We start from the raw sequence: 20,182 nt of genomic DNA, 5'->3' as shown, positions 1-20,182 counted from the left end.
CAGCTATATCATAAAATTAGCAAAACTCAACTTAGGCCACTTCCTGTCAGTCATCCAACACTGCTAGTTAAAAGTGTTAAACGCTCTCTCTCTCTCTCTCTCTCTCTCTCTCTCTCTCTCTCTCTCTCTCTCTCTCTCTCTCTGCTAAATCACAAAGAATGGTGTCCTAATAAAAAGATTGAATGATAACATCTATATAATGGTTCATCATTGATTTAGATTTATCATTAAGCTTGTTAATTTCATTTAGCATCACGCTTGGAAGCTTATAAAAAGTGCTTGAATTGGGCGTGTCCCCCTTCGAAGGATCCTGCATAGGCTTTATCACGACATCAATTAAAGTGTATTTAATGAAAGCATTCTCATCACATCAATAATATATATCAGACCCACATGTTCCTCATGCCCTCATGTGTTTAGCAAAGATGCTAAATTTTAGCATGTTGATGTGAAAGATTCTGATGCAAAATTACAGTAAAAGGTGAAAGCTTGTACCTGATATCTGAGTCAGGATGATATAGTGCTTTAAAGCATCCTAATGTACTGCTGATCAGCGCAGCGAGTAAAAAAATACTCCTGAAATTAAAGGGAGATCCTTCCTCCATTAGCTGCCTTAATACACAGGATAAGAAGAGCTCAGATGGAGAGAGCGACCTCGATAAGTGCCGATTAGGGAGATAAAAGAACTCCTTAAGTGTATTAAAAACTCAAACAGTGCCAGTGAATTCTCAGCACTGTATGTTTTTTTATATGTAGCTTGTAATGAACCTGACAAAATACACATAGTATATTTTTTCTAATTCTAGACTTGAGGCTATTAAACTTGTTGGATGCTTCTTTATGTAAATTGTAATTTATTTAATCGTAAACACAGCCATACTGAGAAATTCTTATATAATTGTCTGTGTCATAAAAGGTTTTCACATATCCCAGCTTATTAGGAAGCTGGGGTCAGCCATGATATGGTGCCCCTGGAGCAAGGAGGGTTAAGGGCCTTGTTCAAGGACCAAACAGAGGCAGCTTGGCACTGAGGCTCGAACCCCCGACCTTCTGATCAGTGACGCCGAGCCTTAACAGTGCGAGCCACCACTTCCCTGGAGAGCAAGCACTCTAGCAAAGAGTTCTAGCAAACAAACTACATTCAGTTCATGACAAACGCACTGACTACTATTACAAGCTAGCTGTTTGCTGAGTATTAAAATCTAGTCAGCAAACATAAAGAAGTTGAAGAAAGCTGGGGCTCGAACCCCCAACCTGCGACGCAGAGCCTTAACCACTTGAGACACCACATCCCTGTTGTGTTTCTGTTCTGCAAGTCAGATGTTCGACTACATTCAGTTCATGACAAAAACACCATCTACTAATACAAGCTAGTATTGAAGCTACTTCCAATACAAGCTAGCTGTTTTCTGAGTATTAAAATCTAGTCAGCAAATGTAAAGAAGTTGAAGGAATCTTTGTCAAATCAGCTAGTTACATAATAAACTAGCATACCTCTTAGCTAGCTAATCATGTGACTAGCTATCTAAAATGAAGTGTTATAATAATAATTAGCTGACTAAAAAACTAGCATGCCACTTAGCCAGCTAGTGAGGTGACTAGCTATTTCTTCTGTTTATCAAAATGTACTGTAGCTCAGACAGATGGAGGGATTAGAGTAATAAAAACCCATTAAAAAGCAAGCATTAAGCAAGCAAATTAACTAGCCAGTTATTGTTTCCAGGATTGTTTGCTATTTCATGCTGTTTTAAAATGGAAACAGGAAAAGGTTTTGCTCCTGAAGTCTGCCCTAATGTCCCAAGCTTTCAGGAGCTCATTCAAGTGCTTGTTTAACCTTCATTGCAAAGTTTATTCTCAACAGTAGTGTTAAACTAGAAGCTGCTATAAGCTTCAATAACCTGTTGATGACATTCTCTGAACAATGCTAACTCTCCTCGCTGATCAGTCTGTAGTAAGCGGAAGATCGTAAAGATTTTATTTTTGACCAGTCTTTGAGCTTTAAGAACACTGACACAGTGTTGTTGAACCGTTTTGGCCCAGTGTGGCTAAGGATTTCAGATTTTTTAGTACTTTTAGCTGAAGCTGATTAAGGCAGAATGCAACTTTTTTTAACTTCTAAGCTGTTTTTTAGTGTGTGTTTAGAGACAGTGTATTAGAGGAGGTGATCAGGTATCAGTATAAATGGAAATAAATATTCCTACTGAAATACATCTACAGTAATAACAGCATTATGAATGGCAGAATGGTTGCTGTATTTATCAGCGCACATTTAGTGTCTTGCTAAATTGACAATGATTTAAATCTATTCCCTAAAATACAATGCCAACTAATGCAATGAGCCATTTGGGTGTGGGTCGACTCTTATTGGTGAGTCGAACCAAATGAATCGACTCACTGAAGAGAGGCAATTTTTTATAATCACGAATCAGGATGTGAAGTGTTGTTTGAATCATATTTTTATTCTGATGGAGAGCCACAAAGACATAAGAAATCACAAAGGGGATTTTTCCACATGTAAATCAACCCACCAATCTCCAAACCACCAGCGTGACCAAGAGCCATTTGAGACCCACAGTTCAACAAGAGCAGTTTTAGATATCAGATAATAACAGCAGTAATATTTGCCAGAAGACTCATATGTTTATGTCAGATTTCCTTGAGAATATATGCTCAAAACATTAAAGACAAAATGGAAGAGGGTGTGGAATTACAGATAGAGAGATAGTGTGTGTGTGTGTGTGTATATATGAGAGAGAGGGAGAGAGAGAGAAAGAGAGAGAGAGAGAGCTTTTACTATTGCTTTACATAATTGCGGGTCAGGGAGTGTCAGCATAGAGGAAGCTGGATCAAAGGACAAAACCTCGTACATGAAATGTTCACTATCTCACACAGGAGTTCAGCAACGAGCTGCGTCGGCTCTTCAAATGATGATGGACGCTGATCTGATGCCGCCATTCAAATTTGGAAGGTTTTATCTTAAGGCATGTTGTTTTCAGGAGAGTTTAAGGTTTTGCTCAGGATTTTAATTCGCAGGATATTGGGACACAGAACCTGATGGGATTTCACAATCGATATTATTTTTTTCTGGATGTTTAGCCCTATTCCTGACCCAGTCCTTAGTCTGTTCCACTCTTCCATCAACATTTGAGGACTGGAAATACCTTCTTTGGTTTTGGATTGCTTTGAGAGTTTGTCAGAAACCTGACTCACTTTCGGCTCAGGATTTTACCTCTTATTTGAATTCATCACTATTTGCATACTGAGCCTGACGGTTTGTGGCTTTGGTTTTCTAGTACTGATTTTTAATTTTTTTAATGTATTAGTCGATTTTTGGATCTTTCATCACAATAACAATTGGAGGTACCTTGATGACATATACTGACTGCTTGCTACATAAGACTCACGCTGAAGAAACTTTATATGAAGTTTCAGATACTGTGGTTTCTTTAAATATAAAATAATGTCCGGAGTGCACCTGAGTTTTTGAGATTTTTGTTTTGCTATTTCAACCTTTTATTTACCATCATTTTAAGGCATATGGCGTTCATCATTTAAGAATTTAAAAACAAGTATTATTTGTTGAATTATTCACCAGCTCTTTGTTTTTTTTTTTTTTTGTTTTGTTTTGTTTAATTTAATTTAATTTAATTTAATTTAATTTAATTTAATTTAATTTAATTTAATTTAATTTAATTTAATTTTGTTTAACTAAAATTGTTTTGGACAAAAGTGAATAGTTTATACTCACTTTTATACTAAACATTTTGCAGTTTTTTTCCCACTCTTGTTTTTGTAAGAGAATAACTCTGCATCTTTATGGACTTGATGCAGTTTAATTTTATTTTTTTTTACATCTAAATTCTTTACTGTTTGTCTTCACCACCTGAGGAACAGAAGAACCTTCTACATGACTATTGCAGCTTATTCCTACTCCAAAACATCTTATTAAGAAACTGAAACTGGTTCTGGACCACGATTGAATTGTATAAACCACTAACGATACCTTCTTCATCCTCTTGCGTGGATTGTCTTCCCTCCAAATTGTCTGGGGACCAATGAGATTCCAGATGACAATCGTATTATGAAAGACACTGCTCAGAAATCTGTTTGGTTTTTTTTGGCAGCTGTTAATTCATCGTTAGTAGTAGTAGCGTACACACTACAGTCGCCGCAATGGGTATGGAACTTTTTGCCGTAGCTGTGGTGGTGCTTCTCTTTTTCATGGTTTTAAAGCAGTTTAGCTTTTGGGATCCGCTCTCTATGGAGGGTAAGCTGTCTATTGGCTTCTATTTTCATATAAACCCAGTTTTCCACTACACATATACAGTATACAGTATAATACACTGTAATGTTCCACATGCATAATATTGTTGTCTTTTAAACGTCCTGTAAAGGATGGTCCTTCTTGGAGAAGTCATAATTCTGGATGGGAGGTCTGTGAAAATTGAAGTGGAAATGTTTTAACTATGATCACATGGCATCAGGAGCCATTTTAACACACATGATGGTAAAAACAGTCAGTGTGGATGAAGATTCCTCGCAATCCTCACACAGTGAATGTCAGGTGTTGGTTAAATTGTTGGGTAGCTACCTGTTTCTAATCAGATACCCGCTGGTCCGTGATGCTCCTGCACCCCAATCAAATCTTCAACTGTGATTTAAATAGAAGGAAAATATATAGTGTATTATAATTATTAGTAGTATTTGTTTACATTTTTGACAGAGACAATATGGCATAACATTATTAACATATTTCTTTACTTTTTGCTTCCTCTTTGTCTTCAAAAGATGGTGAGTGAACATCCGCGTCTTATCAAAAATCCTCTCTTTACAGTTCTTGCTATAGAAAGCAGTTCAATATCTGTTTATTCTATTACGCTATCCCTCGTCATCCTTTGGTTCAGCTTCTCCTCTTCATTCCTCTGTTTATTAGAGTATGTAGATGCTGAGTTGGAGCTGTCTATGGTGAGACACCAACCTGAAGGTCTGGAGAAACTTCAAGATCAAACGAAATTCACCAGGAAGGAGCTTCAGTCGCTCTACAGAGGCTTCAAAAACGTGAGAATTAGGGATTTATTTTAAATCCAGAAGACTCTCAATTCTTATGGAAATGAAATAGAAATAAGATCAAAATAAATAAATTAGATTGAAAATAAAATAGTTGGAAATAGCATTAGCATCCGTTTTCTTTTACTGTAGGTTTAAAATAAACTAATCATTGTCTAATAGATTTGATATTAAATGGTTGTAATGTTACTCTCTCTCTCTCTCTCTCTCTCTCTCTCTCTCTGGATAGGAGTGCCCCAGTGGATTAGTCGATGAGGAAACCTTTAAGGTTATTTATTCCCAATTCTTCCCTCAAGGAGGTATGCTGGGAATTAATTTAAGCTCACTTATTAATAATTTGTGCAATAATGGCATCTCTCACTCTATTTTCTCATGTGTGTTTGTATATAGAGAGTACTTCAGTTTGGTTCAGAGCTTGGTTTTAACTCATGATCCCAGCTAAAAATAACGTTATCAGGAAAATTCAACCGGTTAAAAAGATTAGGCTTTGATAATGCAAAAATAACTTTCTTGTGTAAACACATCTGGATGTTTTTGATGGGCGCTCACACTATAATGGAACTGACTGTTAACTTTCCCACAGATTAAATCTTACAGCATAAATATTTGTATGCTGTTATAAGATTTATAAAAGTTATATCAATATTTTTTGGATAATCTTCAGATTTTCTTTATATTTTTAGTAAAAAAAAAAAAATTTGTATTTTTCTTTGTATTTTATTTATTTATATTAGAATTCTTAGCTTAGAGATTAGATTGTAGATTGTAGATTAGATTGTAAAACTGTCTTCTTGTTTTTCTTTGTATTTTATTATTATTATTATTATTATTATTATTATTATTATTATTATTTTAAGTAAAGAAAAGCTAGAATTCTTAGCTTTGGAATGGAAACTGTCTTTGTATTTTTCTTTGTATTTTATTTATTATTTTATTTTTAAAAAAAAGCTGGTATTCCTAGGTTAGGATTGTAAACAGTCTTCATGTTTTTCTTTGTATTTTATTTATTTATTCTTTAAGTTTAGAAACATCTAGAATTATTAGGTTAGGATTGTAACAGTCTTCATATTTTTCTTTGTATTTTTTTTATTTTTTTTAGTTAAAAAAGCTAGAATTCTTAGTTTAGGACTGTATAAACAGTCTTCATGTTTTCTTTGTATTTCATTAATTGTTCTAGTAAAAAAAAAAAGCTAGAATTTTTAGAATAGGAATGGATATCCATACATATATATATATATATATATATATATATATATATATATATATATATATATATATATATATATATATATATATATATATATATATATATATATATATATGTTTGTTTGTTTTTTTTGAAATTATATAGACGCTAGTAGACAAACCTTTTCAGAATTGCAGCTGAAACTGTTTCTAACTACAAACACAGCCAATAAAATACCTCAGATGTCAATTTCTATGATCGGAATTCATTATAGATGACATCTGATGTACAGAGAAGGCTCATGAACAAGCTAGGTAATTAAGTACATGAGCATTAACTAGCCAGCAGATTAGCTAGCTAGTTCATTCTTTAGCAAGAGCCAAAATAATTGTTAACAGGGTTTTTTAAAAAAAAAAAAAAATAGATTGTAGTGTACAAATTGACTTTTAGTACAATCAAATTATTTTTATAAACAGCTAGTTATTATGTTAGTAAGTTAAGCTAATTCGCTAGCTAGTAAGCATTGTTTAAAGGATATAAGCCAGTTACTTTTATCTCATTTATTTATTTATTTATTTGTTTATTAATATATGACTGGCTGTATGATATGGCTACATATTGTGACTGTAAATTGTGAATAATAATCATGATATAATAATTAGAATGATGGAAAATGTTGTTGTTATTATTACTCTGTGATGCTGCAGTGGTGTTACATACACATTACCCAAGCAAGAAAAAAAGGTATAATATAAATTTTGATAAATGCCTAAAGAAACTGAAACTGGCTGCTTTTCTCAAACTGCTTTTTTTTTTAGATGCGACCACATACGCACATTTTCTGTTCAACGCCTTTGATATGGATCGAAATGGTTCTATACAGTTTGAAGTAAGAAACACACTCAGTCTGTCTCACTATACATATACATCCGCTCTCTTTCTTTCTCAAATCTGTCCATCAATATCTCCCTGTTTAGTTTTTATGTATTATTTTAGATGGTATAGGCATGACTTATAGAATTGTGTGTGTGTGTGTGTGTTGCCAGGACTTTGTAATTGGACTGTCCGTGTTGCTGCGAGGTTCAGTAACAGAGAAACTTCACTGGGCGTTTAACTTGTACGACATTAATAAAGACGGACACATCACCAAAGAGGTGCAGGACATTACCATCTGAACTTCCTGTCATGTAACTGTTTCAGTATCCGCTGAATGACCAGAAGAATTACATTCACACATTAGTCATATTCAACACTTGTTTTGACCCACAGGAAATGTTAGCCATCATAAAGTCCATCTACGACATGATGGGTCGATACACATATCCCAGTGTGAAGGCAGAGGCACCATTTGACCATGTGGAGAAATTTTTCCAGGTAACTTCCTTCCTTCCTTCCTTCCTACATTCCTTCCTTCCTTTTCCTTGCTTCCTTCATGTTTGTTAGTTAGTTAGTTAGTTGGTTAGTTAGTTCATTCGTTCATTCATTCATTTGTTTGTTTATTCTTTCATTCGTTTATTCATTTGTTCATTCATTTGTTCGTTCATTTATTCATTAATTTGTTTGTTCATTCATTCGATTGTTCATTCGTTCGTTCGTTCGTTCGTTCGTTCATTCATTCATTCATTCATTCATTCATTTATTTGTTCATTCATTCATTCATTCATTCAACTTTTCCAGTCATCAAAAAATAAACATAATAGATTCTTTAAGGATTCTTTGAGGTGGTAGCTGAAGTGGTTAAGGCTCTGGGTTGTTGATTGGAAGATCAGGGTTTGAGCAAGGCCCCCATAACCCCCCCTGCTGCTCGAGGGCTACTGCATCATGGCTGACCCTGAACTCTGACCCCAACCAAGATGCTCCTTCATAAAAGGTTGCCATATCATGCCAGGGAAAAGTCCACAAAGGGGTCTCAAACAATTTCCTGTGATAATTCCCTTTCTTTGAATCAGATGAGGAAACAATAACTAAACCCTCATAAGCCCTAAAAATCTGTTTTGCAGAAAATGGACAGGAACAGAGACGGAGTCGTGACCCTCGACGAGTTCATCGAGACGTGTCAAAAGGTAAAAACTGAGCGTCTGTCTGCTTTAATTTGCTAATCACACATCAGCATGTTATATTTATAGCATTTCATCTATTATATTAGCTTCTGTCTCATTTTCATTGCTTCTGACCTTGTTTTTTTTTTTTGTTTGTTTGTTTTTTTACAGGACGAGAGCATTATGTCTTCCATGCAGCTGTTTGAGAACGTTATCTAAAGCAGTGAAGAGCTCAGCATGAGAAATCAGTTGTCCATGAGGAGCGTGATGATATATCAGTGTAATAATTATTCCATACCAGTGTAGAAAATTAATCTGATTCCTAATAGGTGTAAATGAGAGACAGTGATATTGCCACATTTCCGCAGTCAACAGGGTTCCTGCTTTAGTAAAAATCAGTGACAGGCAACAATTAGGAATTTCCTGCACATGTTCCTAACGCAGAGATGTGATCTCAGTAGATGCAAAAAGGAAAATAAGGAACATTTTAATTCATTCTTAACCGCTTCATCATTCTCAACCGCTTCAAAAGCGACCAACTAAGCTTATGAGAAAATAGTGCTAGCAGGTACAAACACAAATAATATCTCTAGGCATGGTTTATCAGAATTCCTTCAGGAGCTGGAGGGATTAGTCAGTATCCCTTCATGTGCAGGCACGGAAGAGGGCGGGATTAGTCAGAATGTCCACCGAAGCAGAGGGAAATAGTCTGAATTTCTTTAAGTGTGGATGGGATTAAATAGAAGTTCCTGACTAGTGACATTTGTCAGAATTCCTTTAGGAGCAGAAAGGATTGATCAGAATTCCTTTAGGAGCAGAAAGGATTGATCAGAATTCCTTTAGGAGCAGGAAGGATTGATCAGAATTCCTTTAGGAGCATGCAGGACTGGTCAGAATTCCTTTAAGAGCAGGCATAACAGATCAGAATTCATTTAAGAGCAGGCAGAATAGATCAGAATTCCTTTAAGAGCAGGCAGAATAGATCAGAATTCCTTTAAGAGCAGGCAGAATAGATCAGAATTCCTTTAAGAGCAGGCAGAATAGATCAGAATTCCTTTAAGAGCAGGCAGAATAGATCAGAGTTCCTCTTAAGATTGCGTGGGATTGATCTGAATTCCGAATTCCTTTTGGATCAGGCAGGATTGATCAGAATTCCTTTAGGAGCAGGCAGGATTCATCAGAATTTCTTTTAAGAGTGGGTGGGATTGAACAGAAATCCTTCAGGAGCTGGAGGGATTAGTCAGTATCCTATCAGATGTGGACACAGAAGTGGGTAGGATTAGTTAGAATTCCTTTAGGAATGAGCAGGAATGGTTGCAATGTCCAGAAGTGCAGAGAGTCTGAATTTCTTCAGGTGTGGATGGGATTAGTCAGAATTCCTGACTAGTGGGATGGGTCAGAATTCTTTTGGGAAGGGGGCAGGATTGGTCTGAATTCCTTTAGGAGTGGGAGGGATTAATCAGAATCCCTTTTGAGCTTGGGTGGGATTGATCAGAATTTCATTTGAGATTGGGTGGGATTGATCAGGATTTCGTTTGATATTGGGTGGGATTGATCAGAATTTCGTTCGAGATTGGGTGGGATTAGTCAGAATCCCTTTTGAGATTGGGTGGGATTAGTCAGAATCCCTTTTGAGATTGGGTGGGATTGATTAGAATTCCTTTTGAGATTGGGTGGCACTGATCAGAATTGTGTTTGAGATTGGGTGGCACTGATCAGAATTCCGTTTGAGATTGGGTGGGATTGATCAGAATTCCGTTTGAGATTGGGTGGGATTGATCAGAATTCCGTTTGAGATTGGGTGGGATTGATCAGAATTCCGTTTGAGATTGGGTGGGATTGATCAGAATTCCGTTTGAGATTGGGTGGGACTGATCAGAATTATGTTTGAGATTGGGTGGGATTGATCAGAATTCCTTTTGAGATTGGGTGGGATTGATTAGAATTCCTTTTGAGATTGGGAGGGATTGATCAGAATTCCGTTTGAGATTGGGTGGGATTGATCAGAATTATGTTTGAGATTGGGTGGGACTGATCAGAATTATGTTTGAGATTGGGTGGGATTGATCAGAATTCCGTTTGAGATTGGGTGGGATTGATCAGAATTCCGTTTGAGATTGGGTGGGATTGATCAGAATTGCGTTTGAGATTGGGTGGGATTGATCAGAATTGCGTTTGAGATTGGGTGGGACTGATCAGAATTTTGTTTGAGATTGGGTGGGATTGATCAGAATTGCGTTTGAGATTGGGAGGGATTGATCAGAATTCCGTTTGAGATTGGGTGGGATTGATCAGAATTATGTTTGAGATTGGGTGGGACTGATCAGAATTATGTTTGAGATTGGGTGGGATTGATTAGAATTCCTTTTGAGATTGGGTGGGATTGATTAGAATTCCTTTTGAGATTGGATGGGATTGATCAGAATTGCATTTGAGATTGGGTGGGATTGATCAGAATTCCGTTTGAGATTGGGTGGGATTGATCAGAATTCCTTTTGAGATTGGGTGGGATTGATTAGAATTCCTTTTGAGATTGGGTGGGATTGATTAGAATTCCTTTTGAGATTGGATGGGATTGATCAGAATTGCGTTTGAGATTGGGTGGGATTGATTAGAATTCCTTTTGAGATTGGGTGGGATTGATCAGAATTGCGTTTGAGATTGGGTGGGATTGATCAGAATTGCGTTTGAGATTGGGTGGGATTGATCAGAATTGCGTTTGAGATTGGGTAGGATTGATCAGAATTGCGTTTGAGATTGGGTGGGACTGATCAGAATTTTGTTTGAGATTGGGTGGGATTGATCAGAATTTTGTTTGAGATTGGGTGGGATTGATCAGAATTGCGTTTGAGATTGGGTGGGATTGATTAGAATTCCTTTTGAGATTGGGAGGGATTGATCAGAATTCCGTTTGAGATTGGGTGGGATTGATCAGAATTGCGTTTGAGATTGGGTGGGACTGATCAGAATTATGTTTGAGATTGGGTGGGACTGATCAGAATTATGTTTGAGATTGGGTGGGACTGATCAGAATTATGTTTGAGATTGGGTGGGACTGATCAGAATTATGTTTGAGATTGGGTGGGACTGATCAGAATTATGTTTGAGATTGGGTGGGACTGATCAGAATTATGTTTGAGATTGGGTGGGATTGATTAGAATTCCTTTTGAGATTGGGTGGGATTGATTAGAATTCCTTTTGAGATTGGGAGGGATTGATCAGAATTCCGTTTGAGATTGGGTGGGACTGATCAGAATTATGTTTGAGATTGGGTGGGATTGATTAGAATTCCTTTTGAGATTGGGTGGGACTGATCAGAATTATGTTTGAGATTGGGTGGGATTGATCAGAATTCCTTTTGAGATTGGGTGGGATTGATTAGAATTCCTTTTGAGATTGGGTGGGATTGATCAGAATTGTGTTTGAGATTGGGTGGGATTGATTAGAATTCCTTTTGAGATTGGATGGGATTGATCAGAATTGTGTTTGAGATTGGGTGGGACTGATCAGAATTTCATTCCAAATCAACTAGGAATGGGTGATGAATAAAATATAAAGGTCCAGGGCAAAATTCCTGTTAATCTGCAAATGAAACAATAGAATGGATGCAATTTAGGTGCAAGTGTTTACGGAGACTTTAGAGACTTTGTGTGAATGCAGGGTTCCACAGTTTTCCTTTTTTGAGAATGGGAGGCTTTGAGGATGTAGCATGATGCACTGAAACCTGCAGTAACATCTCATCATACTGTGAATTTATCCCAATGTTCCAGACCTGTTCTTAATATTTGCCTGATAATCATCTGAATCATCAGGGATGATTGTTTGTGAGATGTTTGTACATATTGTCAGGACTGAGTTGATCTGATTGTACGACGCTGGACCAATAAAAAAGCATTTGCATGATTGACTCAAATGAGCTTTTGACTTTAAACATGACACGTGCATTTTGTGCTACAACTTTCTATTGCAATTTATATTATGGGATGTCTAATATTGTTAATATTTGGAATGAGGCTGTTTGGCTTGTCGTAAATGTCAGACAGGGGCATAACCTGAAATAAAAATATGCACATATTTTTTGTTACCACAAGGTGGCTCTACACGCATTTCCCCTCCTCTCTAAACCACCAACCACCAGGGGATCAAAAATGTCCATCAAGCACCTGACATTTCTATGTCTACTCCTAACAGAAGGTCAAAAGGTCATCAGGTTCAATATGAAGCAGCTGTTAAACGCCTGTAACCTTTTGCATTTTTATGCATGGAGGAGTGTTTCCTTCTTTCAAAGGTGCATGCGTGGTTTGGAGAAGCAGCTATACACCAGTGTGGTGCGAACAGGAAGTACATGCACAAGTGCAAGAGCTTCTCAGCTTCCTGTGTGCGCTGCATTTAGGGAGGAGCTCGGGTTTCTTTAGTGTTTCACCATACACAACTTGCCTTCCTGATAGATTCAGACTTCACAAGGGTCTGTTATACCTGATACACACACACACACACACACAACATCTATTTCTCCTCTTTCTTAAGGTGCCGGGCTTCCTACACAGTAAGTCACCTGCTTGTTCAGTTTCTTCATCTGCTGCTTTCCATCTGTCTTCTCACTCGCCATTTTCTTAAACAAAATGTGTGTGTAGAAACTTTAAAATATTCCTTAAAGCACTCCCCGGTATTGTAAGGTATAATGCAATGCTTTTCATGTGTTTTAGATTTCTTCTAATGTTCAGGGTTCATCCCAATTAAAAGTGGGACTGAAAATAAGATACAGAGAATTAAAGACACAGTGAACATCACTTTCCAGCTTTGCATTTACAAAATGGCTGGTTTCCATCAACATTTTCATTCCTCCTCATTCAGTGACCTGAACTTTAAGTGACTCTCTATCTCTTCCTTGTATAATCATGTTAAAAGAAAGTGAAAAACTGACCAACCACAAAAAGAAAAGAACAGAAAGTGTGGTGGTAGTAAAGTAAAACACAATGTAGTGTCATGCTGTTATGACACACCAGCACCAGCTGGTTAGAGCTGGTGTCCTTTTTTGTCATGTTGGTTTTCTGCACCATTTACCAGGAAATAGAAACACACCTTACTGTACAACATACAGCGGGTGAGGTTCTGTACAGCGGGTGATGTTCTGTACAGCGGGTGAGGTTCTGTACAGCGGGTGAGGTTCTGTACAGCGGGTGAGGTTCTGTACAGCGGGTGAGGTTCTGTACTGACTGACAAGAAAGTAAGCAGTATTATTTAAAATAAATGTACAAAAAGTTCACACACACACATTAGACCCTTGAGAGAGCCACAGGCAAAAGAAAGGTCTTTCTGATCTAGATTTTCTTTTTGTGCACTGCAGGTTTTATATTGTTCTCAGCTCTGACACTGCTGCTCTCCGTTTTTTATCTCTTCTTTATTCAAATGTCATTTTCTCCTCACTCTTCTCATTTTCTCCATTTATTCTCCTCTCCTCTGTTCTCTTCTCTTCTCCTCTGTTCTCTTCACTTCTCTTCTCTCCTGTCTTATCTTTTCATCTTTTCTCCTCTCCTCTCCTCTCCTCTCTTGTCTTCTCCTCTCTTGTCTTCTCCTCTCCTCTCCTCTCCTCTCCTCTCCTCTCCTCTCCTCTCCTCTCCTTCGTCTTCTCTCCGTTCCTCTCCTCTTCTCTTTCCTTTCCTCTCTTGTCTTCTCCTCTCCTTCCTCTCCTTCCTCTCCTCTCCGTTACTCTCCTCTCTCCTCTTGTCTTCTCCTCCCCTCACCTCTCCTCTCCTCTCTTGTCCTCTCCTCTCTTGTCTTCTTCTCTTCTCTTCTCTTCTCTTCTCTTCTCTCCTCCTGTTTCCTCTCCTCTCCTGTTGTCTCCCATCCTCTCCTGTCTTCTCCTCTCCTCTCATTTTGTCTTCTCTTCTTTTCCTTTCTCCTCTCCTCTCCTCTCCTTCACTCTCCTCTGTTTCAGGTCCATCTGTTTTGTCCTTATGGCGCTTGTGGATTCCGTGCAGATTGGAGAAAACAAATTCATCAGCAAGTAAGTTTCCTAATTGAAGCTATAACCATATATTTTCCATCATACTCAAATTGTATTCATTATATAACGAGTATAAACTGTATTAGTGTTTAATAACAAGCAGTTCAAAATCTTGAGCTGTCTCTGTACCATCAATGAAATTTTTATTTCTTAGGACTGACTTACTGTCACATCTCAAAACCTACAACCTTTATTTTGAGGAAACATCGCTCCACCTGCGGCACAGAGAGGCGAGTCTCACACACACACACACACACACACACTTGTTAAACCAATAAAAGCTGCTTCTTGTATATTTTCTCAATTTTCTGTGCAACTTAAAACAGGAAGAAGGAGAGCTGATCATTGAAGGTTTGCTTAACATATTTTGGGGGCTGCGGCGACCAATCAGATTTCAGATGCAAGATGGCAAAGAGCCAATCGACTCTCCTCGTTTTCTTGCATCCTTGAGCCGCTCTAGAACTGACGGCAACAAAGCAGAGGCAAAGTATGCAGCATTTATTTATTGTAATTCATTATTAACTTTGTTTTTACATGATAAAAATAATACTTAAAATAATATTGAATGAATAATAATATACATCACTATGAAAGAGCATACACCGATCAGGCATAACATTATGACCACTGCCAGGTGAAGTGAATAAGATTGATGATCTCCTCATCATAGCACCTGTTAGTGGGTGGGATATATTAGGCAGCAAGTGAACATTTTGTCCTCAAAGTTGATGTGTTAGAAGCAGGAAAAATGGACAAGCGTAAGGATTTGAGCGAGTTTGATGAAGGGCCAAATTGTGATGGCTAGACCACTGGATCACAGCATCTCCAAAACTGCAGCTCTTGTGGGGTGTTCCCGGTGTGCAGTGGTCAGTATCTGTCAAAAGTGGTCCAAGGAAGGAACAGTGGTGAACCGGCGACAGGGTCATGGGCGGTCAATGCTCATTGATGCATGTGGGGAGCGAAGGCTGGCCCGTGTGATCCAATCCAACAGACGAGCTACTGTTGCTCAAACTACTGAAGAAGTTTTGATAGAAAGGTGTCAGAATACACAGTGCAGGACGGGTCAGGGCTGTTTTGGCAGCAAAAGGGGGACCAACACAATTTTAGGCAGATGCTCATAATGTTATGTCTGGTCGGTGTACATTAAACCAACAATATGAATCACCTTCTCTTTAGAAAACAGCACAACTTACAGGCTCCGCCCACAATTCAGCTCACAGAGCCTGAGGATGAATCAAATGAGAGGTGTAATGAAGCTGCAGGAGAGAGAGGTGAGTTCAGATACATGATTAACTGAAACTGCATCCTGCTAACGTACACAGTGCTAGCTTAGAACTGACTAGAGTGCTAATTACAGTTACTGGGCTAATTTAACGAAAATTTGTAGTATGATAGTGTGCTACACGTGTAGTATGTGTGGAATGATGGATTTAACTGGCTTTAGTGGTGTCACGTGTCATGGACAGGTGAAGGGGAGGACACAGCCCTGCAGAGAACCAGGAGCTGTGTGAGTGGCCGGAGTCTGGGTGGGCGGAGTCTGGGTGTGAGGGTAGATGACAGCAACCAGCGGAAAATCAAAAGACACCGATGTTCCTTCAACGGTCATTTCTATAACCGCACGGTATCTTTTACCCCAGTCTTATTCTTTAACATTTTATTTTTCTTCATTTTTTGTAGATAATTATTTTTATTTGTGTATTTTTACTTTATTACTTTTATTTTTATAACATAATTTTTTATTATTATATTTATATTTATATTATAATTGTTTACAATTTTTTTTAAGTATATAACTTATAATTATAAGCTATAAACTATATAGACATACCTCTGTCCAAATATCCAATATTCAAAAATTATTATTTTTTTTTTTACATTTTTAAAGAAGCTATTACCATTCATATTTATATCCAAATATCTGGTTTCACCATCCAAATTTCTCTTCTAAAGTTCTCATTTTTAAGTTACATTACATAAACTTTTTTCTTTCATTCATTCATTCATTCATTCATTCATTTAATCATCCGAATTTCTAGATTTTGACATTTCTAAAGCGGCTGTAATACAAATTTCTATTCAAAATGAAAAAAGAAAATTTTCAACATGACAGTGTCTAAATTTCTATTAAAAATTTCTACTTTTAGTTTCCCCATGTGTTATTGTTTTTTAAAAATCATCTACCAGATTTTTGACATTTTTTAAGACATTCTTTAAATGTCACAGCACAGATTTCTATTGTTAATTCCTACATTTGTAAAGAAACTACAGTCCAGTTCAAATTCCACTTCTAAAATATCACATTTATAAATGTAAAATGTTCCTATACTCTATTTTCTCCCCTGCGTTTCTTCTGTCTTTCTCCTCATCCTCTCCTTTTGTCAGACTGCAGTTTTCACCCCAGCATTCGGTTCAGTCACTAACGTCCGCATCAACAGCTCCATGACGACGTCGCAGGTCCTCCGTGTGGTGCTGAACAAGTTCAAGATCGAGAACAGTCCCGACGAGTTCGCCCTCTTCTTCTTACACACCAGCGGAGGTGAGACAATTCTGCACCCAAAATAAGAATTCGTTATTCAGTATTGCTCTTCAGGGTTGATCTCAGTGTCCCATTTCAGTGTCCACTGATCCTACATGCAGGGTTGCCAGATTGGACAGACGTTTTCCATCCTAACCACAGCTTAAAACCCGCCCACTGCAAAAAATGCCAGCCCAAAATGCATACAGTGATAACTAATACAATAACAAACAGTTAATAACTTTGTGATATCGGCTTAACGAGTACAACGACTACAACAACCTGCTAATCAAGTCTGATTCTCCTGAACCTTATTGGCTTAAATGAACCATATTATTAAAACGTCATTACACTTTATTGTAAAGTTCGTTTGAATAGACAATTAATAAAATGATAGTCAAAAATAAAAACCTGCCAGTTGCATCAAAAACCAGCTCAAATTTTATCAACCCGCCCAATGCATTATTTCCCGGTGAGCCGTGACAAAAAGAGGCCCAATCTGGCAGCCCTGCCCACATGCTTCTGGTGAACATGAACATTAAATCAAATATGATGATAGATTATTTGTTTTGTGTTGTGTCTCAGAGCGTGTGCAGCTGAAAAAGAACGATCATCCGCTGACCATCCGTATCCTACGTGGCCCGTGTGAACAGATCAGTAAAATCTTTCTCATGGAGCCAGACCAGGTGGAGGAGGTCACCTATGATGTAAGATATTCAGATCTACTCGTATAAGCAGTGTAAAGCGTATCATGGACGCAGGTGTTATGGCTAAATTAGAGAATAAAGGAGTCCAATTTAAAATAAAACTGCTCCAGTGCTAGATAGATTGCTCAGTTTTGTATACTCCATCATTCACTTGAACATATGATGCTAGAAATGCCGGTCTGCTAAATTGAAATGCACCACAACAGGATCAGTCAAAGGATGTAGGATGTCTCAGTTTGTTCCAACAGGATGGGATATTAATTATTTACATGCACAGAGAACAACACGACACTAACAGACAGTCATGCAGGTGTTGATCTGTTTGTGTGTTCAGGTAGCGCAGTATATCAAACTGGAGATGCCTGTGCTACAGAGCTTCATTGTCAAACTGAAGGAGGAAGAGAACAGAGAGATGGAGAAGCTCAAGCAGAAGTAGGTGTAGTTTACTCCTGCATTTTAATAGTCATACTTTCACATAGGAACTCAAACACTTGCCTGGATGAACCTTCTTTATACTACTGAATGGTTGGACCTGTGTTACTGGGTTGATTATTTATATCAGTTTTTTTGTTGTTTTTGTCGTAGGTACCGTGAAATGCAGCGTCTGATTCACATGCACATGCAACGTTTGTCCGAGAAAGCTTTTAGTTAGTAGATGTTTCCCTCTCTCTCTCTCTCTCTCTCTCTCTCTCTCTCTCAGGGTTTTAATATTTTAATACCACTCCAAGAAATAATAACTGCTCACCAAAACATTGTTCAAATAAAATGCAATGCAACAACCTAACATTAGTACATCCTGATTTTTCCTGAAATACAAGCAAATCTGATTTGAGATCAAGGTTGGAGTGGCACGGCTTATTTTAATCACCGCCTTGTGATGCTATGTAGCCGAGCCCCCGGTGCTTCTTGTGTATTTCGTCAAATAAGTCTAAGCATAGAATACTTGTGTACACCATTTATAGTTTAGAAACCTTTAAGGTAGTAAACTACTGTAAAGCAAGCTGTGCTGTGATATGATCTGCTTTGTGATACGATTGGCTGATCAAATTTAATCAAAAATTATTGATGCAGGGATGCCTGTCTCTCAGTAACACCATACAGTGCTAAAAGCTACACTATTAGATCCTACTAACTTGCCTACTGCTCGAATCAGATCACACCATACTCTACTGGGATTAGTGATTAATACATGTGATAGATAGATAGATAGATAGATAGATAGATAGATAGATAGATAGATAGATAGATAGATAGATAGATAGATAGATAGATAGATAGATAGATAGATAGATAGATAGATAGATAGATAGAACCTTATTGTCACTTATTGTTCCTGAACCTGCTGGTTCTGGTGCGGATGGTCCTGTATCTCTTCCTGGATTTGTGATAGGGTGGGAGGAGTCCTTGATGATTTTGTGTGCTTTGTGCAGACATCTAAAATTGGCCAGGATCTTGAGGGATAGATGGAGTCTCACTGGAGAAATCTAATTAGATTACATTTTGCATGATATTTATTAACTGATTAAATAAAAGCAGTCTTTGGTGGTATAGTAATGGCGCTCCCTAGACTGTGTACATGAGTTCAGTCTGTCGTCAGGACCCTGGCTGATTATACACTGAGACACAATTTCCGTTTACGATGAACTCACATTGTGAAACATCACCACAACCATCAGGACCAATATCTTTCTGGTGTTGTTTATTATGTTACACATTATGAAAAATACTTTGTATCATCAAATACAAATTTTTAATGTAAATAAGTAATCATTTGAGACACAACAATACAACAATAACAAGCTACCTACATCTGTAGAAGATGTTGGCCGAGAGTTTTTCCAAATGAGAAGCTTCGGAAAATGCATGACATCATGTTCAGTAAGAGAACATAATGAGCACTGATGCTCCCTGGTTTTTGTGGTGCATTGTGGGATTTGTAAGGGCGGGAACATTGCTGTGCACTGGAGGGATTTTGAGATAGAGATAAAAACAGCCTTTAAACCTACCGACTCCCTGATCAGTGTCCTGACTACTGAATTAGGGAGCTGACTGAGACGCTACCTAAGACTTCTTAGCCCTGCGTGTATACTTATATAGATTTAATCATAATATAATCTGATGTATATGTTACATCTAATGTATCCTAAAAGTATTAGGGACTTAATAACGTGGATTGTGTGTGTGTGTGTGTGTGTGTGTGTGTTACCCATGTTTTTCAGCAGTGGAAATTTGACATTTCAAGCATTTTGAGTATGACAGACATTGTAAAATAAATAAACCTACTTCTTCTATTCAATATGAAGAAAAATAATAACAGCATCTTCTCACAACAGCGCAAAAATAATGATCTGATGATCATATGCTATCTCTTTCTGCTTTAGCACCAGGTTCGACTCAGTGTACTTTTTAATGAATGTTTTCTTAACTCTTATTAAAAACTTATTACAAAACATAACAACCTGGACCGTGCCATCAAGACAAAAAAAAGAAAAAAAGAAAAGCTTACAAAGTAAACAACAACACAAACAGTTCATAAATAAGGGATAAATACAAACATTTTTCATTGTACCATCATTGTTCCATATGGATCACAGTGCCTTTTAAATTATATAACTCTACATAGCTCTATTCCTTTCCCGTTATTTCTGTGAAGAAGGAAA

At 37.5% G+C, this 20,182-nt stretch overlaps 2 protein-coding genes across 2 annotated transcripts; both read left to right on the top strand.

The window, feature by feature from the left end:
• Positions 1-4,394: 4,394 nt before the first annotated feature.
• Positions 4,395-11,283, top strand: kcnip3b (Kv channel interacting protein 3b, calsenilin). The gene is made up of 7 exons (XM_058412811.1): positions 4,395-5,058; positions 5,297-5,366; positions 7,072-7,142; positions 7,300-7,407; positions 7,523-7,627; positions 8,254-8,316; positions 8,464-11,283. The coding sequence occupies exons 1-7, from the start codon at positions 4,789-4,791 to the stop codon at positions 8,509-8,511; spliced, it is 735 nt and encodes a 244-aa protein (XP_058268794.1). The 5' UTR covers positions 4,395-4,788; the 3' UTR covers positions 8,512-11,283.
• A 1,399-nt stretch (positions 11,284-12,682) lies between these two features.
• rassf2b (Ras association domain family member 2b) lies at positions 12,683-18,306 on the top strand. The gene is made up of 10 exons (XM_058412810.1): positions 12,683-12,839; positions 14,232-14,300; positions 14,455-14,530; positions 14,627-14,787; positions 15,477-15,571; positions 15,767-15,921; positions 16,683-16,836; positions 17,401-17,522; positions 17,857-17,954; positions 18,108-18,306. Exons 2-10 carry the CDS (start codon positions 14,251-14,253, stop codon positions 18,172-18,174), a joined length of 978 nt encoding a protein of 325 aa, XP_058268793.1. The 5' UTR covers positions 12,683-12,839; positions 14,232-14,250; the 3' UTR covers positions 18,175-18,306.
• Positions 18,307-20,182: the final 1,876 nt, after the last annotated feature.

This window comes from Hemibagrus wyckioides, linkage group LG16 (assembly GCF_019097595.1).
Source record: "Hemibagrus wyckioides isolate EC202008001 linkage group LG16, SWU_Hwy_1.0, whole genome shotgun sequence".
Lineage (NCBI taxonomy): Eukaryota > Metazoa > Chordata > Actinopteri > Siluriformes > Bagridae > Hemibagrus > Hemibagrus wyckioides.
The sequence above is the reverse complement of the archived record's forward strand: the minus strand, read 5'-3'. Positions and strand labels throughout refer to the sequence as shown.

What these genes read in the sequence shown, in the direction of transcription:
- kcnip3b (XM_058412811.1), top strand. Translation starts at nt 4,789, where the DNA reads ATGGTGAGTGAACATCCGCGTCTTATCAAAAATCCTCTCTTTACAGTT. An exon ending in TCTACAGAGGCTTCAAAAAC is followed by an intron (nt 5,059 to 5,296) that starts GTGAGAATTAGG and finishes CTCTCTGGATAG; the next exon opens with GAGTGCCCCAGTGGATTAGT. An exon ending in ATGGTTCTATACAGTTTGAA is followed by an intron (nt 7,143 to 7,299) that starts GTAAGAAACACA and finishes GTGTGTTGCCAG; the next exon opens with GACTTTGTAATTGGACTGTC.
- rassf2b (XM_058412810.1), top strand. Translation starts at nt 14,251, where the DNA reads ATGGCGCTTGTGGATTCCGTGCAGATTGGAGAAAACAAATTCATCAGC. An exon ending in GTCATTTCTATAACCGCACG is followed by an intron (nt 15,922 to 16,682) that starts GTATCTTTTACC and finishes TCCTTTTGTCAG; the next exon opens with ACTGCAGTTTTCACCCCAGC. An exon ending in ATGGAGAAGCTCAAGCAGAA is followed by an intron (nt 17,955 to 18,107) that starts GTAGGTGTAGTT and finishes TTTTTGTCGTAG; the next exon opens with GTACCGTGAAATGCAGCGTC.